Source organism: Stigmatopora nigra, chromosome 22 (genome assembly GCF_051989575.1).
Source record: "Stigmatopora nigra isolate UIUO_SnigA chromosome 22, RoL_Snig_1.1, whole genome shotgun sequence".
In the NCBI taxonomy this organism is placed as follows: domain Eukaryota; kingdom Metazoa; phylum Chordata; class Actinopteri; order Syngnathiformes; family Syngnathidae; genus Stigmatopora; species Stigmatopora nigra.
The window spans coordinates 4,939,803-4,959,667 of NC_135529.1; the positions used below are offsets into that span (position 1 = coordinate 4,939,803).

General features: G+C 40.5%; 2 protein-coding genes across 6 annotated transcripts; one reads left to right on the forward strand and one right to left on the reverse strand.

The window, feature by feature from the left end:
* Positions 1 to 279: 279 nt before the first annotated feature.
* Positions 280 to 11,527, reverse strand: LOC144215380 (clustered mitochondria protein homolog). 2 transcript variants are annotated; one of them, XM_077744261.1, is made up of 30 exons: positions 11,237 to 11,527; positions 10,665 to 10,763; positions 9,740 to 9,916; positions 7,624 to 7,733; positions 7,349 to 7,520; positions 6,915 to 7,046; positions 6,649 to 6,803; positions 6,412 to 6,566; positions 6,204 to 6,320; positions 5,786 to 5,918; positions 5,609 to 5,701; positions 5,356 to 5,522; positions 5,076 to 5,255; positions 4,590 to 4,982; positions 4,447 to 4,520; positions 4,259 to 4,363; positions 4,075 to 4,175; positions 3,838 to 3,990; positions 3,676 to 3,738; positions 3,346 to 3,578; positions 3,162 to 3,246; positions 2,739 to 2,892; positions 2,522 to 2,661; positions 2,183 to 2,263; positions 1,914 to 2,039; positions 1,728 to 1,837; positions 1,557 to 1,650; positions 1,365 to 1,484; positions 1,224 to 1,297; positions 280 to 1,083 (listed from the first exon to the last, which is right to left on the reverse strand). In XM_077744261.1, the coding sequence occupies exons 3-30, from the start codon at positions 9,792 to 9,794 to the stop codon at positions 414 to 416; spliced, it is 4,245 nt and encodes a 1,414-aa protein (XP_077600387.1). In that variant the 5' UTR covers positions 9,795 to 9,916; positions 10,665 to 10,763; positions 11,237 to 11,527; the 3' UTR covers positions 280 to 413. The 2 variants fall into 2 exon arrangements, with proteins under 2 accessions (XP_077600387.1, XP_077600388.1); XM_077744262.1 differs by lacking the exon at positions 10,665 to 10,763 and having other exon boundaries at positions 9,740 to 9,871.
* LOC144215381 (triacylglycerol hydrolase DDHD2-like) lies at positions 10,739 to 19,308 on the forward strand. Of its 4 annotated transcripts, XM_077744263.1 has the most exons (20): positions 10,739 to 11,028; positions 11,328 to 11,479; positions 13,234 to 13,414; positions 13,541 to 13,728; positions 13,811 to 13,900; positions 13,979 to 14,099; positions 14,212 to 14,301; positions 14,383 to 14,524; positions 14,626 to 14,834; positions 14,902 to 14,966; positions 15,047 to 15,169; positions 15,264 to 15,359; positions 15,521 to 15,682; positions 15,775 to 15,801; positions 16,357 to 16,512; positions 16,703 to 16,805; positions 16,897 to 17,055; positions 17,464 to 17,556; positions 17,893 to 18,067; positions 18,150 to 19,308. In XM_077744263.1, exons 2-20 carry the CDS (start codon positions 11,360 to 11,362, stop codon positions 18,229 to 18,231), a joined length of 2,382 nt encoding a protein of 793 aa, XP_077600389.1. In that variant the 5' UTR covers positions 10,739 to 11,028; positions 11,328 to 11,359; the 3' UTR covers positions 18,232 to 19,308. The 4 variants fall into 4 exon arrangements, with proteins under 4 accessions (XP_077600389.1, XP_077600391.1, XP_077600390.1 ...); XM_077744265.1 differs by lacking the exon at positions 17,464 to 17,556 and having other exon boundaries at positions 10,741 to 11,028; positions 18,150 to 19,302; XM_077744264.1 differs by lacking the exon at positions 15,775 to 15,801 and having other exon boundaries at positions 10,741 to 11,028; positions 18,150 to 19,302.
* The last annotated feature ends 557 nt before the right edge of the window (positions 19,309 to 19,865 follow it).

Consider the following 19,865-nt stretch of genomic DNA (forward strand, 5'->3'; position numbering starts at 1 on the left):
GTACACCTGTTTTGCTTGACAGGTGTTGGACAAAAGAGGGTGTAACTTGCCACCAGTAATTTAACGTTTGATCACAAAGTTTCTGTCAAAACAAAGCAACTAGTTTTGGCAGAATTAAACTGTGTATTGTGGAGTTTGGTTCATTCCACCAATTGGGCATTAAGTTCATGCCTGCCCTCAATTTCTCAGGTTAGCTGGAGCCGCGGCCCACTCATTAGATGATGATAAATGATTGATTTTTCTTATAAACGTGCACGTGATAATAAAAGCAAGCCAAAATGGAGAAAGCACATTGGTAAAAAGTTTATTGTTAAAGGGAAAGTAGAGGTGGACACAGCATGAACAGGTAGAAACAGCATGTCTCATTTTATCTTACAGTGGGTTGCTACACTCATTTCTTATGTCTGAGGTTTTCAAACTTGATCTGTTCCATTAACAGGGATGCTCTCCACATGATCGCTCCCTGTTTCGCCAGCTATGGTCCTGGTTGAAACAACATCTGCCCAAGTCCCCTTACTCTCGGGGGTCCCTTTAACCTCATCCGATTTTGCCTCGTCAGGCCGTTGCACTTCTTCAGAACCCTCGAGCACATTTCCTGAACTTGAATCACCATCAGCAGAATCCTCCAATGTGTCTTCAGCATTCAAAACTACACTAGGGCTGTGCTCTTCCTCACTTGGATCCACTTCTATTTTTTCCACTACGTGACCATTGGCTGAGCTCAAAGTCTCAACTGAACTTGAGTCACCATCAGCAGAATCCTCCAATGTGTCTTCTGCATTCAAAACTACACTAGGGCTGTGCTCTTCCTCACTTGCATCCACTTCTATTTTTTCCACTACGTGACCATTGGCTGCGCTCAAAGTCTCAACTGGGGTTTTCTCCAATAGCTGTGTCTCACTGGTTTCCACCAGAGCTGAGGTTTCTTCTTTCGGAACATGATTGGTACACTCTATTTCTTGAACTGGCTCGTGTTGTCCATTCATAATTTCAGAGAGCTCCTTGGCTGCATTGCTCATCAGCTCCTTTGTCACGGCTGCCTTGATTTCCCTATGTTTCTGCTTGTATTCCTTGAACCTGTCACTATTGAAATAAGCATAATTGAATAGAGAACAGTGGTAAGAGTAGTAGTAGTAGTAGTAGGCTAATAATTGGCATATATGAGCTTTGTGCCAGCAGCAATGTTACAATCAGCTTTTCTAACTTTTTATCACAGTATTTACCTGATAGCAATTTTTCTTATCCCGGTGACCAAAACCATTTGTTCAAGAATAGTCTCACTTGTAGGAGTCAGGCACTAAAAAAGAAGAACCCGCAAAGTGGTTAACAGAAGCAGGTTAAACTTTTAAGAAATTGCTTCTTACCTCCACTTGCTTAGATTTTGCTCCAGCCTGTCTAATAGAACGTTCTACTTGCACTGCCTGCTTGGTTATTGTGCACAAAAACTCTTTGCTGCATCTTGTCTGGGGATGCTCCTCATCAAACTGCGGAGAAGAAAAGATATAACATTCAATCTGACTCATTCTGATTGTGTTCCCTAAGAAAATGATGCTGACCAATGAGGTAAAAGCAGTGAAGGCCTCTTTTTCGTGATTCATGGCACTTCGGTAGTCTCCTTTGCTGCACAGCCACTGGGACACCAAATGCTGACTACACAGGAAAGGAAAACAAAAAGTTGGAATTTGGGCCAAGCAGTTCGAGAAGGAATGGGGAAAACAACGCCTTACGTAAGGGCGGTGTGCAGATTGGTAGGGCCAAAGAAGGAAGTATTGAGCCTGAGGGCATTTTTTAAGTACTTGCCCGCTTGGTCGCCTGTTGACAGCAAGCCAAGACAACTCTGAAAGAAAAATAATGATGGTAATAATTGGAATACTTCTTTGTTAATAATAATAATACCATTTTGCTTAACCTACATCTAGCCTGGCAATGTACGGGTGGTCCTCTCCATGGATGGTAAGCAGAAGCAGACGTGCTCTGAGAAGACACTTCTGGCCAAGGTTGTTCTCACCTCCGGCGCAAGCATATACAGCTAAAAGTGCCTAAATAAACATAACCATAAAAATATATACATTTCGAGCTTATGGTAGAACCTTGTGTCTGAAAAAACATGAATACATTTGATATTTTCTTGATTTTACAACAATAAAAATAGGTTGAAGAAAAACAAATGTTTGTTATTTACATATTGGTGGATCGTGTTGGGGTGGTCAAACCCAAGGACTCTTTCACTGATGACTACTGCTCTCAGTTGGACACTGCGGGCCTTTGGAACAAAAAGGTTTAAAATTAAATGATCTCCCATGTGGTTACATATAACATAGCTACCAATGGTCCGGCTAATAACAACAATAATGCAGCTATTTTCCCATTGAGGATTTTCCCCCCTTGCAATACATTACATTTATGTTTTCATGCACTCAGTACAATACAGTACAGTACACAACAAATACCTCGTCAAAAAAAGCTTTTTAAACCAAATGAAAGGTCATATGTATTGTCATCAGAATACTACCCAATGTACCTCAGCAGCTTTCCCCTGCAGATATGCCAGCTTGGCCAGCAGGCTGTGGCAGTAACACGCCTCAGGATGGAGATCATCACATACTCTCCCAAACAGATAAGTAGCATCTCTTAAATGTTCATAGGCCTGATCCATCAAACCTACCATTACATAAAAAATGAGGTTAAAGGATTGGACTTCAAACAAAACAATTTAGTACCAAGGTTGACTGCCTCACCTTTCTGAAGGTAGTTCTGTGCAGCTTGAAATGCTTTAGAAGCATCTGAAGTGGGCATTTGGATGTGTTTGACCATCGGGAAGATGTTGATTATGTCATCTGGTCCAATGGGAGGTTTACTATGGCTGTCAAATAAGTAGTCCCTCAATCTCAGCTGGTGTGGACACAGAACAAACACAAATGAGCAAATGACTAGATTTTTTTTTTTTAGGATTAAGTAAACTGAGGTTGTTTTCATTGGACACAAAACCAACATGATATTTTTATCCATCAAAACTTAAAAATGGATTTCTTTCAGTCATCACATTTATAGGCGTCCACATTATATATGAATTAAGACTACAGAGTTGATTATGACAACTACAGCTGTCCAATGTAAGATATTCACAAACAAGGCATTTCTTACCAGTGCATTTTTCATACCTGTACGCCAGTCTTTAAACAAAACTCTCTGAGTAGGGAGATTTTCTGAAGCCTGTAGCGGTCAACCAGTTGGTTCAGACCAGTGCTGTGAAAGAAAAACGGCAGTTGTTTTAAGACTGACAACAGGCTTTGCATTATAAACAGATTAAGACAGCTCAAACAAAAAGCTTCAGTAGGGTCTTACCCAAAGCCGTCAGAGAGGCTGTACGTTTCAAAGGCATCCTGGCAGACCAGGTTCCACAACTCGGTTGCCGTGAGCGTGTTCCAGCTCGTGCACTCGGAGGCCCCGAGGCCTCTACCACGACGTCTTGACTTCTTTTTCGTGTCCTCTCCCACCGCGGCGGCTGTGAAGTGAGGGACCAGTAGGCAGCACAAGAAGTGACTGACCGCTGTAGCTAGAGAAGGCATATCCAATCCCTGCATAGAGTAAATATAAATGCTGGAGGTATATATTAAATGATGCAACAAGAATGTGCAAATACAAAAAACACCCATTCCAAAAAATGGAATGTACCTGGAGAAAACTGTTGAAGACTCGCCTTGTGGAACGCATTAAAATTTCACCCATGACAAGTCTCTATTGAAAAATGAAAGAATTTGAACTAGTACATTTAGGAAAGATGAATGATAAGTTTTGTCATGGTAAGTTTAAGTCATTTTTGTTTGCTCAACCCACCGTTATATATCTCAGGCGGTCTTTATGTTTTGAGTGGTTGATAGTTTTGATCACATGGCCCAGATACCGTAAATTGATGCCCCTTTCGTGTAGTGCTTCTTTTAAAGAAACGCCATCCATTGGGGTTTCATTGGTTTGTAGACAGTGCTCCAACTGCAACAGTTTTTTTTGCAATCATATGGCTACCATTGAACAATGAAGATTCACACATTACATATTCAAAATGACTGTACATACAAAAGCCGGTATCTGGTGAGTTATAATGAAAGCTGCAGCTTCACGCAGTATTTTTTCATGGATCTGAAGAGATTCACTTTCATTGACGGGGAATGATACTCCTGAAAGTACAAAACAGGGGAAAAAAAACTGTGGTATTATGCCTGAGTTGATTTTTTTCTTAGACCAATTTTTCTCTTTGTACCTGGAGAGAAGACGTTGGGGCAAAATCGCATCTCAAAGATGATTTCACTAAGAGAACCCACTTCTCGACAAGCAGCCCGTACGGCCTCACTGGCGCGAGCGTCACCTGCAAACAGAAATCTGTACATAAGTGATGCCAACTTTTACATAATAAACACCCATTATTATTAAATCAGTGGCACTTCTTACAAGCTGTCGCACACTCTTCAAAGCCTCCGTTATTATCCAACTTCTCCCTGACAAGCTGTGTAAACTGGGTGTGTCTAAAATAAGCATAAATATCGCAATGAGAAAAATAGCTAACATTCTGAAGGAAATCAGGTTGAACTCACTTGTGATCAATAAAACTTTGCATCAATTCTGGCCTCAGTCGACATAGGCTGTGAGGAAAACTCTTTGGAAGGCCAAAATCTTTCTGATAATTCTGCGGCCAGCTTTCACGCACAGCCGTGTTTGTCTCATCGGTTCCGTTACAGCTCGTCTCTGGACAGTAGTTGGCATCAGCCGGCAAAGTCCTGAACACATCTAGTATGTAGAATCGCCCGTCTGCCCCCAGTAGTCCCTGCGCATCCACTGATGTGAACAGTGATACCCGGTGGCCATTGGGCGCTAAAACAACATGTCTCTGCAGAGAAAGAGCTTTGGCAGAATGAGCCAAGAGTTCCAGTATGCGTCTGCGATGGGGGGACTCCTGCACACCAGCGTTTACTCCATACATCAAGCCCCTGAAACAAAGATACATTCAATATTCATTGAATAAAAGAGAACGTGAGACAACTAAGCCTGAGATAATGTCAACTGTAAGGAAAAGGCCATACCTAGAGACTGGGGCCTTTCCCTCTTCCTGCTCTGTGCCTTCCAATCCAGGTGCTAAACCTTGAGCTGATAGGCGCACTCCCCTGTAGTCCACAATGGCCGTGGGTAGAGTGTGCAACCCTTGCAGTCCCTGCAAATCACTGTACATCTGCACCCCTTTAAGCTCCAATCTTTGAGCAGCCCTGCAATTTAGACCATGTTTTCAAAATATTGAATCAAATCACCTTCGAGTACAAAGCCAGTTTAAAAAGGATGTTTTGTCACATTTTGTTGTTCACTTACCTGCGACCCCTCTCCCCACCAAACACATTACTCGCTGCCCCCCGACTCATGAATAGGCCACCAAAGAGGAAAGCTGGATCCTCCGGATTGCCATTGACTGGCTCGGCAAAGCCTTCCACCACAGTTTCTGCACCCTGGGACACGGTCCTCACAAAGGCACTGTTGACCTGGGAAAAGAGTGCCAATGCGTTAAGATAAGAAATTCTAATGATGCAAAAATTGCAGTTGATTTGATGTTATTGCTGTAGGTTACCTGTAGAAGAGCTCGCTCCCTCTGCAGTCTCTCCTCCAAGCATGTTTGCGGACGATCTCTGGCAACTTGCAGTTCCTCATTCCAATCTGGAGTCTGTACATGTGACAAATTCAGGTTTCTGTGTCATTGTCATTGGCATGTTGTTGGGATTCCAGAATTAGCAATATTAGAAATCACCTGGTTTGCTGGTTGATCATCTAGCCCCAGCCTGCTGAAAGTGTTTTTGTGAGTGCGGGTTGAACAGGGGGGGCCAAGCCAACACACTTTTTGGTAAGGAGTGGGCATCATGTCCATTTGAGATATCTGATGCCTTAAAGGAAACACACAATGAAAAAACTGTTAGTCAAAACTGATTTGCTTGTAACATTAGTTTGGACACCGCATGCACAAATTATAATTCCGCTAAGCATGAATTGATGCCTTTTGATAATAGTGCTTTGATTGTTGATTTCACGTAACTGTTTCATCAATGCCCTGTGTCATGTGTTATTTCAGAAACTATTACATTTCAGGACAAAATACAAAATGTGTCCTCTCTATTTGAGTATCCTTTTATATAGTACATTGTTTTTGTCAAATGCTGAAGTAGTTTTACCTGCTTTTAGTAAAAGCTTGTTTGAAGGCTGGGCTAATATAAGAGAGCAGTTCAGTGAAGCAGTGGCACACTGTGGATGATTGGGAAGGACGGGGATCAAAAACCTCTGGCGTAGATCTGAGATGAATTGAGATAAAAAGAGATCAATTTAAAAAACATTATCAAAAAGGGCAGGGAAAAGATCTGGGTGGATGTATACTATGTATACCTGTTAACAAAGAAACCTTTCGGACAAGATGTGATCTCAAAACTTTGTCCCTCTGTTGTCACTACAGTAATGTACATAAAGTCTCCTTGTAACTTCCTGTTTCCCGGAGGAGGGTCCCAAAAGCTAAGAGACAAATCCCGAAGGTAGGTCGGGACCTGATAGCATCAATATTCAAAACGTTAACTGATTTATAAAATTTTGCAATCAGACTGAATGTATCGGTATAGTATCTATTACTTCTGGTTGGGAACTATGTGGTAGTAAGGCCATCAAGGGCCTGTCAGAGGAACCAGGCAGGAGGTAATCAGGGGGTGCACCATCATTGTTGACCGCTTCAGATTTTGGGTTGCTTGCAGAGCGTTTCTGGTTCTTTATATTCGGTAAAGATGTTTCTGGAACACAAAGGATTATTACTATGATCATAATTACTATTTTAGAGGTGTGTCATTGCAATGCAATTCTCTATACTGAACATTCATCACCCTTAAAGGATGCACTCCCACCTGGTACATTTGTAAGTGTGTCCAGTAAGCTGGGTGAACGTCCTTCTCTCAATGCGTCCTGAGGTCCGGACGCCCTCAAAATATCGAGGACCCGAGCCAAGTGATGTCTCGCTGAGCGGGCAGTAAAAGGCTCTGGAAAGACAAGCAATGTTAAGGTGAAAGTCGCATTATCCTTTATGACACTAACAACTAAGTGAAGTAAATGAGTAAATATTTGAATTAGGGAAATTAAAACGTTTAGGCCCCTACTACATTTATTTCTGAGGATTTTTAAGTTGTATTCAGTTAGCATTGTAGTAGTTGTAGTTCTACAGTAACTGTAATTGATATACTACTTTACTGGCTAATTACAATTTCAAAACTCAAAATGCATATATTCACACCAGTTAGTATATGATTTGAAAAAATCCAGTCAGTAGAAATAAGTTGTATACCTTCAACCAGGCGTAGGATAGCTCCAGGTTTCAGTCCCTTCACGGTTTGTAATCCAACAAGGGGGTCGAGAGGTGTACCAGCAAAAGTCAAGTACAGGTTGGAGCGTGGGGCGACTTCATCTCGTGAGAGCAAAGTCGTTAGCGCATCTTGAACCAGCCAAAATCCACAAATCTTTGCACACAAAATGGATAGCAATAGACAGTCACAGATTTAATGTTATGGCCAATGAATGTCAACTCTCTTAACATTGGATACAGGCCAGTTATTTATGTACCTGAAACTCAAACGGCTCCACTCCAGCTCCCTGGATCTTAACGGGGAATGAAGAGTCATCTTCGTGCTTGGTAGCAGGAGCATCTTTACCAAGCGTCAGGCTGACAACATCTGTTTGGCAAGAGCAATCAGAGAAGCACATCTGTCTTCATATTGATATATTCTGACCATTGGAATGAATTGATATGATTGAGTGGAGAAAATTAATGAACAAAATAGAAAAAGCACTTTCTGGAGAAATGGTTTGGGTGATGCTTTCTTCTCTGGTGGTTCAATTTTAATGACTAATTTAGGGGCATTTTTGGGTCACTTGTTAACTCATTTGCTCATATTAATGGCGCTAAACATCCAAGCTGATAGTACAAAAATTACAGTAAATAATTTCAACTCTCTGATACTAAAAGACAAGTGAAACCTAGTAGTGTCAACCCATTTTGCCCGACTGAGTATAACTGTGATTTTTGACCCGAAATAAAAATTATGAAAGGTGCTTATGCTACTTATTCCAATTTCATGCCTGTGGGCAACTTTGACAAAGGTATTCAGCCTTTAAAAATCATTTCCGAGTGCCCCCTGTCAACTTATTTAAAAAAAATGAGAACTTGGGGCACAAATGGGTTGATCCATAAAAAATGTGAAATAAAAAACGAATTTCCTGAGGACTACAAAGTAAAAATTGCATTTTGTACACTGTATGCTTGCAGGGGTTGAAGAGTTAAGTCCATGAACAAATGAATGAGTAATAAATGACATTTGAGAAGGAGCGAGCACATTTTTGGGTGAAATAAAAGTCAGTGTGCATCTTCACTCTTTAGACATATCCCATGCACAGAGCAGGACCTAGCATGCACAACCTACATTGTGACTGAACCTGTTGAATTTGCCTAATAGCCTTCATGTCATGAGGAGTTGAGGGGACAACCACACCCTGTAGTGGCATGCGGAGACTGCAAAGTGCTAAAACACATAAACTAACACAGCTTTAGCCTTGCAGTGAGGCATTCATGAATGTGCCTGCGTCGTACTACACCTTCTCCACGAACTTCACACACTCATTTGGGAGGAATGTGGCCGTTTTACAATAAAACCCTTGCTGTCAGCGTGGGAGCCCACCATTGGAAATCACCCAAAGAACAGCTTCTCCCTTCACAATTGGCCGAAGGAAGTTTCCTCCTCTTTTCTGGCACTCAGCCACTAGCCTCTTCTCGACTGGAGGTGACTTACTACTGCAGCAACCTGCATAGTTGACAAGTTTATTTTTGTGCACTGACTAAATGTTTTTACCATTCTATATGGCACTCAATTGACTCATTGTCTGTCCTTGACGTCCAATCCATCTGGACTGACACCAAGTTAAAATCTATTGGACATCAAGCACCGCTATTGGTATTAAAAGATGCTCCACTCTGCTGCTCTCACTTGGACTACTTATTTATTTATTGATAATTTATTTTTCAATTTTTTTGTTGTTGTATTTATGCACAATTAACATTATCGGCCAGTCCTGACGGATGGAAGCTTTGTCTATGGAAAACAGTCAAATACTATGCAAAAATATATTTTAATGTCCATTGCCAGTGTATTTCTATTATTTCTGTTCTGTAGTGCATTTTAAATCAAACAATTATTATCTATAAATGATTAAAAGTTAATGATATACACACATTTTTATGCCTTTTTTTTTAAATTAGCAAAACCTTGCATTGCAATATAAAGAGCTAAAGACTATTAAGGGAAAGGTCACTTTGCATCATTTTGTGATGTTTTTTGTTGTGACTTTAGCTGTTGAAAATTGTAACCACATATATTAGGAAGGTAAGGGCCCTGGGGCACGCTCACCTGCAGACAGGCCAGCACACATTCAACCGTAACCACTCCGTCCTGTCTAAGGGGAGTGGCAAAGGTAAGAAATTCGTACGAGAATGAAGACTCCCTTATTCTTGGATATCAGGTTTTATCTCTGTGACTATTTGCACTATGAAAACTAAAAAAGCAGACACACTCAAAGCAGCAGAATAGTGTTTATTGTCCGTCCCACCCACCCCCTCTCAACTCTCAAACAGGGAGGCCCCAATGATAAAAAAGAAGAAAAGTAAAAGCATATTTGGCTTTCTCACCATTGCTTTTGGCTTGTCCTCTTCTTGCTGCTCCTTTCCTCACTTTGTCCTTCATGTTTGCGTGTTGATTGCCTTTTCTTCCCCTTGAATATTTTGGATCCACTGGCCTGGAACTGCCGGTCTTGCGTCAGGCTGGAATGCAATGCAGAGTGTATCTGAAAATGTGCAGCTGGGTGCCTTTTAAAGGAAGCAGAGTGAAAGTAAATGACAGTGGAGGACTCTGGCTTCTGCCCCTTCAGTTCTGCAAACTCGACTTATCTGTTCACTCAGTTAAAAAAAGAAAAAAGAAGGGAAAAAAGCCCCACCCTCTTGTTGCTCCACACAGTCAGTCCACTCTGCATGTCTCCCACACTTTGTAAAATTGGGTGTGTCTTTGCATTCTATCTGTGCTCACTCTTCCTACCCCTGGCATATTTCACTCCCTATAAACTTATGAGAGTGAAATGAAGTGCATATTTTGCATAGTAAAAATGACATCTCAGTCAACCCGTTAATCATTTATTTCCACATACTATAGTACAGTACCCAGTTAGTTTTGTTAAGGTGACGTGCAGTATATGACATACTAAGTGGAGTCATATTTACATGAACTACTACTACTACTATGCTTGTTTTCCCCTACAAATGGGTGCGCCAATTCTTTGTAGTGTGGTTACTCACACATTGGGAATTATTGTCATTTACGCTTTTACACAAAACAAGACCAACAGGATCTGTTTTAAATTGGGTCAGAATTCCGTGAAAGTAACATGGAATACTTTGCAGATGGACGGCCGAGAAGTTAAGGACATAAGGATCTATGTCGCCAGTAAAGTTTCCCCAAATCCTGCAGAATGCCACGTGTATTTTTACAAATGTACATCAAATAAGAAAGAATGGGCACCGAAATGATGAAATACATTGTAAACAGCACATTTGTACTCACCGTGAAGTCAGAAAACGTCAGCAAACTCGTGACGTCATCGTATCATTAGGTGGCCAATGCAGTGGTGCCTTCGAATGCTATTCGTAAATGCAAACATCACTGTAACGAATTTATAATATATGTTTCTCTGAATTGGTGACAGGGAATAGATGTTACTAAGATGTATATACAAAATCAATTAAGGCAGAATTTCTGAAAACAATGTCTTTATTGCCGGTTCAAGAGTCGTATTAAGTCTGAACGTCTTAACCGTACTTGAATGTAACACCATTTGACAGTAGACCGTCCTTGGCTAATGTAGCTAAGAGTCGGTGATAGAAATAAACGAAATCGGAACCCCAGATCAACATTTTGGAGGTCGTTGGTGAGTTTAAGTCCATATTTTCTGTCGTGCTCATGTAAAAAAGAGATCGGAAAATAAGACGATTAATCCGTGTTCCTTCTTACAACCTAAAGCCTGCTAGCCTGTACACAACATCTTGCGAAAGTGGACACAACCATTAATTCCAATATGTTTTTAAAATGTCACTTTAAAATAGATCACGTTACATAAAGCGTGTCCTGTATCCTACCATTGTGATTATATAGTGACATCTCCTGTCAACGTGAACAACTTTGTTTACTTCAAGCTTGACATTGTTGTTGTGCTGCCCATTTCCTCAGTAACGTCAGCAGGTTGGGATAAGGTTGAGCTAATGTCCCTCAATTCTGGTGACCAAGAGGCTTTATCTCAAGCTTCCCCCTCTGCCAAAAACAAGGACCACCAACAGTATCTGCCCAGTATTGTGGCTACAGATCACACACATGTGGACCAGGTAAGACCTTTGTTTTGATGCCACCTATAATGAGTGCGGTTTAGGGTTCGCATAGGAATGGGAGGGGCTTGCATCTGGTTGTCAACACGTATGTGCTATTCAACAGCTGAACACTCTTCTCTCAAATTGAACGTACTACGAGTGGTTAATGCGTCAGCCTCAAAGTTCTGGGGTTGAGGGTTTGATCCCAGGTCAGTCCTCACTGTCTGGAGTTTGCATGTTCTCCCCGGGCTAGTGTGGGTTTTCTCCAGGTACTCTGGTTTCCTCCCACAACCCAAAAACATGCAGGGTAGGCTAGTTGAACAATCTAAATTGCCCCTAGCTGTGAATGCTTTTTTCTCTCATTGTGCCCTGTGATTGGCTGGCCACCGATTCAGGGTGTCCCCCGACTGGGTGTCCAAAGTCAGGTGGCGTAGTATCCAGCACCCCCATAACCCTTGTGAGGATAAGCGGTTCAGAAAATGAATGAATGAATTATAATTGTTTTATAATCAAACTCATATTACTGACAGGCAAGTCACCTCACAGTTCCAAGATTAAGGGTTTATTACCTCGTGGGAAATGTTATTGCAATTGGCTTTAACACATAATCCTCCATCTCATATGAAAAATATCCTTATTTGAAGATTCCTTCTGCACTGTTTTGTACTGTAGTGGAATTACTTTTGTCACCCTTCCAACTGAGACATTTCACACAGTTCCTGGTGCATCATTGCACAATACTTGGATTAAGAAATGAGAATCACATTGCTGTCAAAGTAATTTCCTCCACGTCTATTTGTCTATTAAATCCTGTAATGTAAACTAGCAACGAAACCCACACACAATAGTTGCAATCAAGTGACATGGCACCTCTCTCCCCTACTGAGCTACCAGTGACTGAGAAAAGCGTAACACAGTCCGAAGCACTTGATATATAATGTATGGAACAATGCGCCTCTCTGCAAAACTCCAAAGCTGTGCCAGGCATGACTGAAAGTAATTTATTGACTCTGCTTTGTTACATACAGCTCACACCCCTCAAAGTGTTCATCAAGCTCAGTGCTCAATAATTCTTATTTAGTGCCAGAGTTGGTTTGTGCTCCTGTCCTAATGGACAAAAATAGCTGCTACATTCTTTACCCGCTGCGTGACAGCGCAGCATAATGAAGACACTGCCCTTATTTCCAGCAAAGGAAATACTTTGACTGTACTTGGTAATCACATATTGTTCTTCTGTATTGTTTGACACAGTGTTAGTTATGGGTAGGGATTTGAAGCTACTGTCCCATATTTAGCAACTGTACCTTTAAAAACACGTGGTGTAGAGAAATTCCAAGTTATTTCTTTTCTGGAGTTTCAACACCCTCGTGACTTGTTTCCTACTTGGCACTGGTGTAATTGCGTGTCAAGCAGTGTTGGCTCTAAATGTGTAAGATTCAATGGAAAGCGGTTTGCTTGGAAGCTGTACTTGTGTCGCCCATACAACGAGGGGAAAAGTGGATTAGAAGAGGGCAGAGTAAAACAGAGCTTTGTCTGTCTGACCAAGAAGAGGGTGAAAGACAAGGACAGAAGAGGACTCATCCATCCCTGTCTGTTGTTCTCTACTTTGGCAGATGCTCTAAATTTTCCTCTTGAACAGTATCATAATGGAACACACCGTAATGAGCTTGTACTTTTTTAATTGTTGAAGTTAAATTAGATACAACATTTGATAATAGCATTTGTTTACTTTTTTTTACTTAATATTGTCCATTTGGGCCATTGTCTAACAGGTCTTGCCACCAGTGGATGAAGCCTCACCCGGTTCCAGTTCGTCCTTTGAGACGCTCGACATGGAGCCTTACCAAAAAGTGCAGCCTCACTGGTTCTTCTACAAACGGAGCGATGACAAGATAATCTGGCTCCCTTATAGCAGAGAAGATTCAGAAAAATTAGAGAATGCCAACAATGCAGGTAAACACTCAATAACTAAGCATAAACATATACTAGAATTGCAAATTATATTTGCTAAAGAAAGTGGACTGCATTCCATGATTTTGTCACCTCTGGTCTAAAGTTTAGTTTTGTATGCGTTATCAGCAGGCGATGCGGAGGTGGTGGTGGCTGTGGAGGGTGAACGCTATGATGTACATGTGAAGGAGAGGAAGTGCTATGCCGTATACTGGGAACAAGCCCCTTTTGAAGTTCGGCGCTGCACGTGGTTCCATAAGGGAGATAAAGACATGAGGTTCATACCATACCCTGAAGATTTAAGCAACAGTCTGGAGGTAGTCTATTTTCACAGAACGGAACTGTTTGAAATATCATCCGTTCTTCAATAAGAGCACCCAACCTGTTCTAATTTCCCAGGATGCCTATATGATCGCAGTTACCTTGGATGAGTGGAAAAGGAAGCTAGATTTTCCTACAGGAGAAACGGTTATTTTACACAATCCCAAGGTGAAAACTGCACCAATACGGTTATCCTCAATACATATGTATTCCATTAAATGTCTTATTCTTCTCACCCCTTTTCAGATGATAATGCACTATACACCAATAGGATTGCAGGAAGACTGGATCTCATCCCCGTCTGAAAGTACACGTCCTAGAACAGTGAAACGTGGAGTCCATAACATTCCTGCAGATATACCTGATGGTACAATTGTTTTTCTTAATTGATTGTGTAGCATTTAAACACTAGTTCATTTATTAGAATAATTCTTAATTTATGAAGGTTTGGGGGAATTTCATATTCTGTTTATTTGAAGGTGAACCAGAAAACGTGGACCACCTTGTATTTATGGTCCATGGCATTGGTCCTGCTTGTGATTTGCGGTTCAGATCCATCATACAGTGTGGTAAGTGATTCTATTCGTCGTTTGTCTTTCCAACAGTGCAGAGATTGGTTTATAATTCCTAGTCCTATGTTCCCTTTCCAGTCAATGACTTTAGGAGTGTGTCACTGTCCTTGTTGGCTTCTCATTATAAGACTGCTCAACTTGAGGGAAAGGTGGGAAGGGTGGAGTTTCTCCCTGTGAATTGGCATAAAGCTTTACATGGAGATGCCACTGGTGTGGATGAGTAAGTTTAAGGAAGAACTGAGTATGAACATAATAAGAAACCTATTTGGTCTCTGTTTGAACCTGTTACTAATTCCATTCTTTTTTTTTTCTTACTTACAGAGATATTCATCGGATCACTCTGCCCAGCATCAGCAGATTAAGGCATTTCACCAACGATACCCTACTAGACTTGTTTTTCTATAATAGTCCTACCTATTGCCAGACCATAGTGGACACAGTCGCTTCAGAGATCAACAGACTACACACACTTTTTAAAGAAAGACACCCAAAGTTCAAGGGAGAGATTTCTGTTGTGGGTCATAGCCTTGGTAAGAGACAGATATTATTCTTGATCTAACCATTTTGTGCAAAGACTCATTTCTCGTTTTTCAACAGGTTCTTTGATCCTATTTGACATGCTAACCAACCAACGAACTGGTCCGGAATCAGCAAGAGAAGAGGTATAATTGTGTGCACACACAATGGTTACTTTGTTAATAACTTCACTGAAAAGAGATTTTAAAAGAGGTCTATGCTTAAGGCGCTGTCAGTGGACCCATGTCATCTGGAACCTGATACACTTCTAGAGCAGACTCTTGCCCGACTGGGCCTGCAGCAATATGCAGGCACATTAAAGGCAGAAAACCTGGATCTTGAATCACTGGTAACACACACAGGCAAATGGGCAAAATCTTACATTCTATAATCATTATTTTGACTTTTAAAACATAAGGTTTTTTTTTTTACATTTTTTTTAGGGTCTTTGCCAAGAAGATGATCTCAAAGATTTAGGAATTCCTCTTGGGCCCCGGAAGAAGATACTGAAATATGTCAGGAAAAAATGTTTACCAGAGGTTAGACACATATACAGTGAATTTTTTAGGTTATGAATTATTATTTATGTCAGGTTTGAGTGGTTGTTTTTTTTATTTTATTTCGAAAATAGATTGTGAAAATAATTTGTTTTAGTTTGTTTTAAATGATGGACTAAATATTTGTTTTAATGTTTAATTAGGATTCCAAAGCAGGACATCTGAGCCTAGAGCGGCAAGGTTCCCTCCAAAAGGGAGACAATGGTAACCAGCCTCAAGGAGACGTCGAAAAGGGCCAGTTTCTCCGAGCACAGTCCATCACCAGCGCTGTAGATTATGAATATTTCAACATGGGCATCGGACAGGTACCACGCATGCATGCATGGAAATGGGTAGATTTGCTTCAAGCCTTCATGCATCACCCTCCTGCTTCTTTCCTGCCTGCTTGCCTGGATAGACCAATGGAGGCATAGCCAAGGGACAGGTTTGTCTCAAGTGGTGTCCACATCCTTCCAAACACAGTATGCTTCAGGGGTCACCAAAATAAAACCCAATTATATAAGCTAGCTCCCCCAAAGATCGACGTCTTCAAGAAATAGCTCCACAGTGATTAGGTGTATTGATTAGAAATGTTGGTGAATTGACCATTTCAAAGTAGGTGATTTAAAAATAAAGGCTTACATATTGACATATATTTGTATGAGTAAGCCCGAGAAGAAGCTCTTTTTTAAATGGTCGGTGACCCCTGGTAAAGTTTCTTATGATCAATATTATTTCATTGGTTATAACAGACTTTGAAACATAAGCTCACCTTCAATTTCTGTTCTCATTCAGCCTTGCATGAATGGCTAGCTTTTCTCTTTGCATGCTCTCATTCCTTTTATTATTATTTTTTTTTTTTTGAAGTTGTATGTAGGTTTTGGATAGGATTTCTACATTATTGCACCAATATTTGTTTAATGGGTCTGCAGTGTTTGACAGAAGACTAGTTGTCTTTTAGCAATTTGAACATGAATGATTAAGTCTTTTCTCTCTGCAGGTATCCGTGGATTACCCGCAGCTAGCGTTTCAGCCACAGACTTTTTTTGCTTTTGGATCGCCTATTGGGATGTTCCTAACTGTCCGTGGACTTAAACGCATCGATCTCAACTACAGCTTCCCGACCTGCAAGGGCTTTTATAACATCTATCACCCGGTGCGCAACAGCACATATTCATACATTTCTTGAAAACAGCGTTTTTATATACCGCTTAACTGGTCTAATGCCTGGGGTCTGACTGGATAGGTGTCCTTGAGGCCCAGAGTTGTTGACCCCTGGTCTAATGGATGTCTGACTTTTCAATTAAATCTCAAAATAACCTCATACATTTTCTTTTCTTGCGCAGTTTGATCCTGTTGCTTACCGGATTGAACCCATGATTATTACAGATGTTGACCTTGAACCCATGCTAATTCCGCACCATAAAGGACGTAAAAGGATGCATTTGGGTGAGGATTTCTTGTTTTTCTTGTAAAAGCACTGTCATAGCATGATCTTTTCTTCTAAAATCCTGAAGCTAATATATCTTTTTTTCCTCAGAACTGAAGGACAGTTTGACCCGCATGAGTATTGATTTGAAGAATAATTTTCTGGGATCATTACGGACGGCTTGGCAGTCCCTTTCCAGACTACCAGTTGCAGCACTGCCCCCAGTTGAAGGAGAAACTATAACAGAGGAAATTCTTAAGGAGACACAAGGTAGATTTTAGGATTTTGTAAGTTGTTTAACGTAGCAGAGCCCACGATAATTAGTGCCACTACATCCCATACTACTCTTTTCAAAATCTACTTAACTATTTGAATTTGTTTTTTCTCCAATAGATCCAGTAAATGTTAGCCACAGTGCTTACTGTTTCAGGTCTACAGACAAATATAGGGCTACAAATTGGGGGAAAAATAGAAAAATAAAATTGCACCAATTCCCTGGCTTCTGCTGTGGTAGATAAATATGTCAACTATGCAGCAGTATGTGTGTTTGTGCATGTGTCTAACCCCCTTGTCTTCATACTCCTGACCCTCTGCTTGCCACCATTCTCCCTATTTGTCTCTAACACCTGCTTCCCATGCCCTTTTGCACTTTTGTGTGAACCACCACATTGGCTGCAGTTTGTGCCTCTGCTCAGAGGGAGGAAAAAAGTGGTGACTTTTGGACTAAAATATTGGAGTGGCCCAGGGCCCTTCATAGACATCCCCTCCAAGGTAAGCCAGGGCAGAAACACAGCTATCAGGGAAAATTGGACACCATGTTGTGTTCATTTCAACTTGGCTAGTTATGAATAGAAATTTGAAATTTGCTGAAAGATTCTGTTTTTTCGGGCTACTTAAATCATAGTTCAAGTTAAATTACACAGTAATAATTACTTATTGTATAGGACCAGGACAGATGATATTAACATGACAGTGCTTTGGAAACAGGACTAAAAGACTCAAATCTAATATCAATGAAACTAATTGTAATCCATTCCACTTCCTTTGTCTTGATTGTCGTGACTGAAAAGATTTTACATCGAATAAATGAATCTGTTGTCCCTGCAGGCGAAAATGAAGAGGTGGACTCGCTACAATCTACAGAGGAACCACAGGCAGAGCAAGCAGAAATCAAAATGGGAATGTTAAATGCAGGGCGACGCATCGACTTTGTGCTTCAGGAAAAACCCATAGAAAGCTTCAATGAATATTTATTTGCCATTCAATCTCATCTTTGCTATTGGTGAGGATGCTTCTATTCAAACTTCCTTTTTAATCCTTTCTTTTTCGGTAAGATTGTTAATTTTGTATTGTTTCTCTATTAGGGAATCTGAGGACGCTGCTCTGTTGTTGCTGAAGGAAATTTATGACAAATTGAATGTAGCATTGGAACAGCATCAACAGTAATTAGATTTTTCCTCAATAAACGCCATTGGGACCTGGAAATGGAAATACAAGGGATCATCAACAGAGGTAGTAAAATCCTCCTCCAGAATGCCTTACTGCCCGTGACAGTTGTATCTCTCGTGGTCAGGTGATTTTCAGTCACGCCACTCAAAGTTTCAGGCATTACACAATGTTGGCTAGATGTCGACTTAGTGATTTATCCTGTTCGGTGTTGCACGTGTCTAATATTCCTTACCATGCACTTTCATTAATATCATAATATCATTCACACAGCTAACTATACATTTAAAGAAAAAATAATTTTGTTATTATGAACAGAAGTTTAGTTGAAAAAGAAAAATAATAACATGTATTGACTTGCTCAAGCACAATTTATAAAAGAAAGAGTGTGCATTCACATCTTATTGCTTTAGAATTTTATTTTGGTAGACTGAAATATTTTTGTGTCTTTGTTGAGTCTGAAATTCACCCAAAGAAACTAAAAGCTGCTGCTCCAACATTGTGCAATTTTGCTAAAATGTCTCAATGAAGTTTTTATTTGAGCTTTTCTTTTATTTCATATATTTCAGAAGTGTGTGTGTGTGTGTGGTGCATTTAATTCTGTACATTTTAGAAGTTTGCAATTCGAATATTATACTGTGTACTGGCAGATATGTTTGCAGAACCTATTTTGGATCATGTCAAGGGCCAAATGTATTTTCTTTCTTTTGCCCTGAGGGATTGCACAATGAATTACCCTCTATCTCAAATATATTGATTCACTGTTTTGTATTATAATCTTAGCACTGTAAATTTTTCGGTTAACTGAGTTCTCTATGTCCTCGTGTAGTCTATTTGTCACTTTGCTATGCACAAATTTGAGAGCTTAATATGTCTAAATCAACCCGAAATATAATCAAAGGCAACTATTTTTTTTCCTACCCACGAGCCCTTATTTTTCACCACAGACTTGTTTACGATAAACTCCTAACATATTTAAATCTAGTTAGTGGCTTATTTTAAGCTTCTGCATCTCACATGTGGGTCATATCAGAATTTGAAGACAATTTACACCTTTACCCTTTTAAATTTGAAATAAAAATCCAAATACAAAAACATGTTTTTTTCCTGCATAACTAAAGGTATAATTAGTATTCTCACTACTGTCTTTAAATGAAGTTGAAAGGCCGGTCTTGACAGAAAATCCGGTTTGCCCTGCTGACCATTCCAAAACCCTGCTTTTTTTCCAAATGTATTTACTTATGGTTAAACCTTTCATGTTCGGTCATGGTAAATCTGAATGTCTTTTAAGGGTGAGACAGTTTTAATGTGCCACATGGGAATTGGACGTGCTCGATTTACTCTGCTCATTTTTGTTGCTTTACTAGTTTGCGTAGTATTACAGTCAATGGTATGCAATCGTGTATTGTCAGACTAGGGTACGTCTCTTGAGGTTAGAGTCTTGTGCATCTAGTCCCCGACAGGTACACCATGAGTTAGGGTGCATAAAAAGGGGCGCCGACCTTCCCATCCCCCTGATCCTCATGTGCAGCTTGACTAACAATAAAGGAGTGTCTTTCTTTTTAGGACAATACCCCTCCTCTTATACACCCCGCCTCTATGCCTTTCTTCGGAGTGACTGTAATTTGCCCCAG

Bases quoted from the DNA above. Each gene is read 5' to 3' on its own strand.
- LOC144215380 (XM_077744262.1), bottom strand. From the start codon at position 9,794: ATGAAGGACAAAGTGAGGAAAGGAGCAGCAAGAAGAGGACAAGCCAAA. The intron at 5,919-6,203 runs GTAAAACTACTT...GTTTCCTTTAAG, and splicing joins CAAGCTTTTACTAAAAGCAG to GCATCAGATATCTCAAATGG. The intron at 3,991-4,074 runs GTATGTACAGTC...AAACTGTTGCAG, and splicing joins CTCACCAGATACCGGCTTTT to TTGGAGCACTGTCTACAAAC.
- LOC144215381 (XM_077744263.1), top strand. From the start codon at position 11,360: ATGTCCCTCAATTCTGGTGACCAAGAGGCTTTATCTCAAGCTTCCCCC. The intron at 11,480-13,233 runs GTAAGACCTTTG...ATTGTCTAACAG, and splicing joins ATCACACACATGTGGACCAG to GTCTTGCCACCAGTGGATGA. The intron at 14,302-14,382 runs GTAAGTGATTCT...TTCCCTTTCCAG, and splicing joins CAGATCCATCATACAGTGTG to TCAATGACTTTAGGAGTGTG.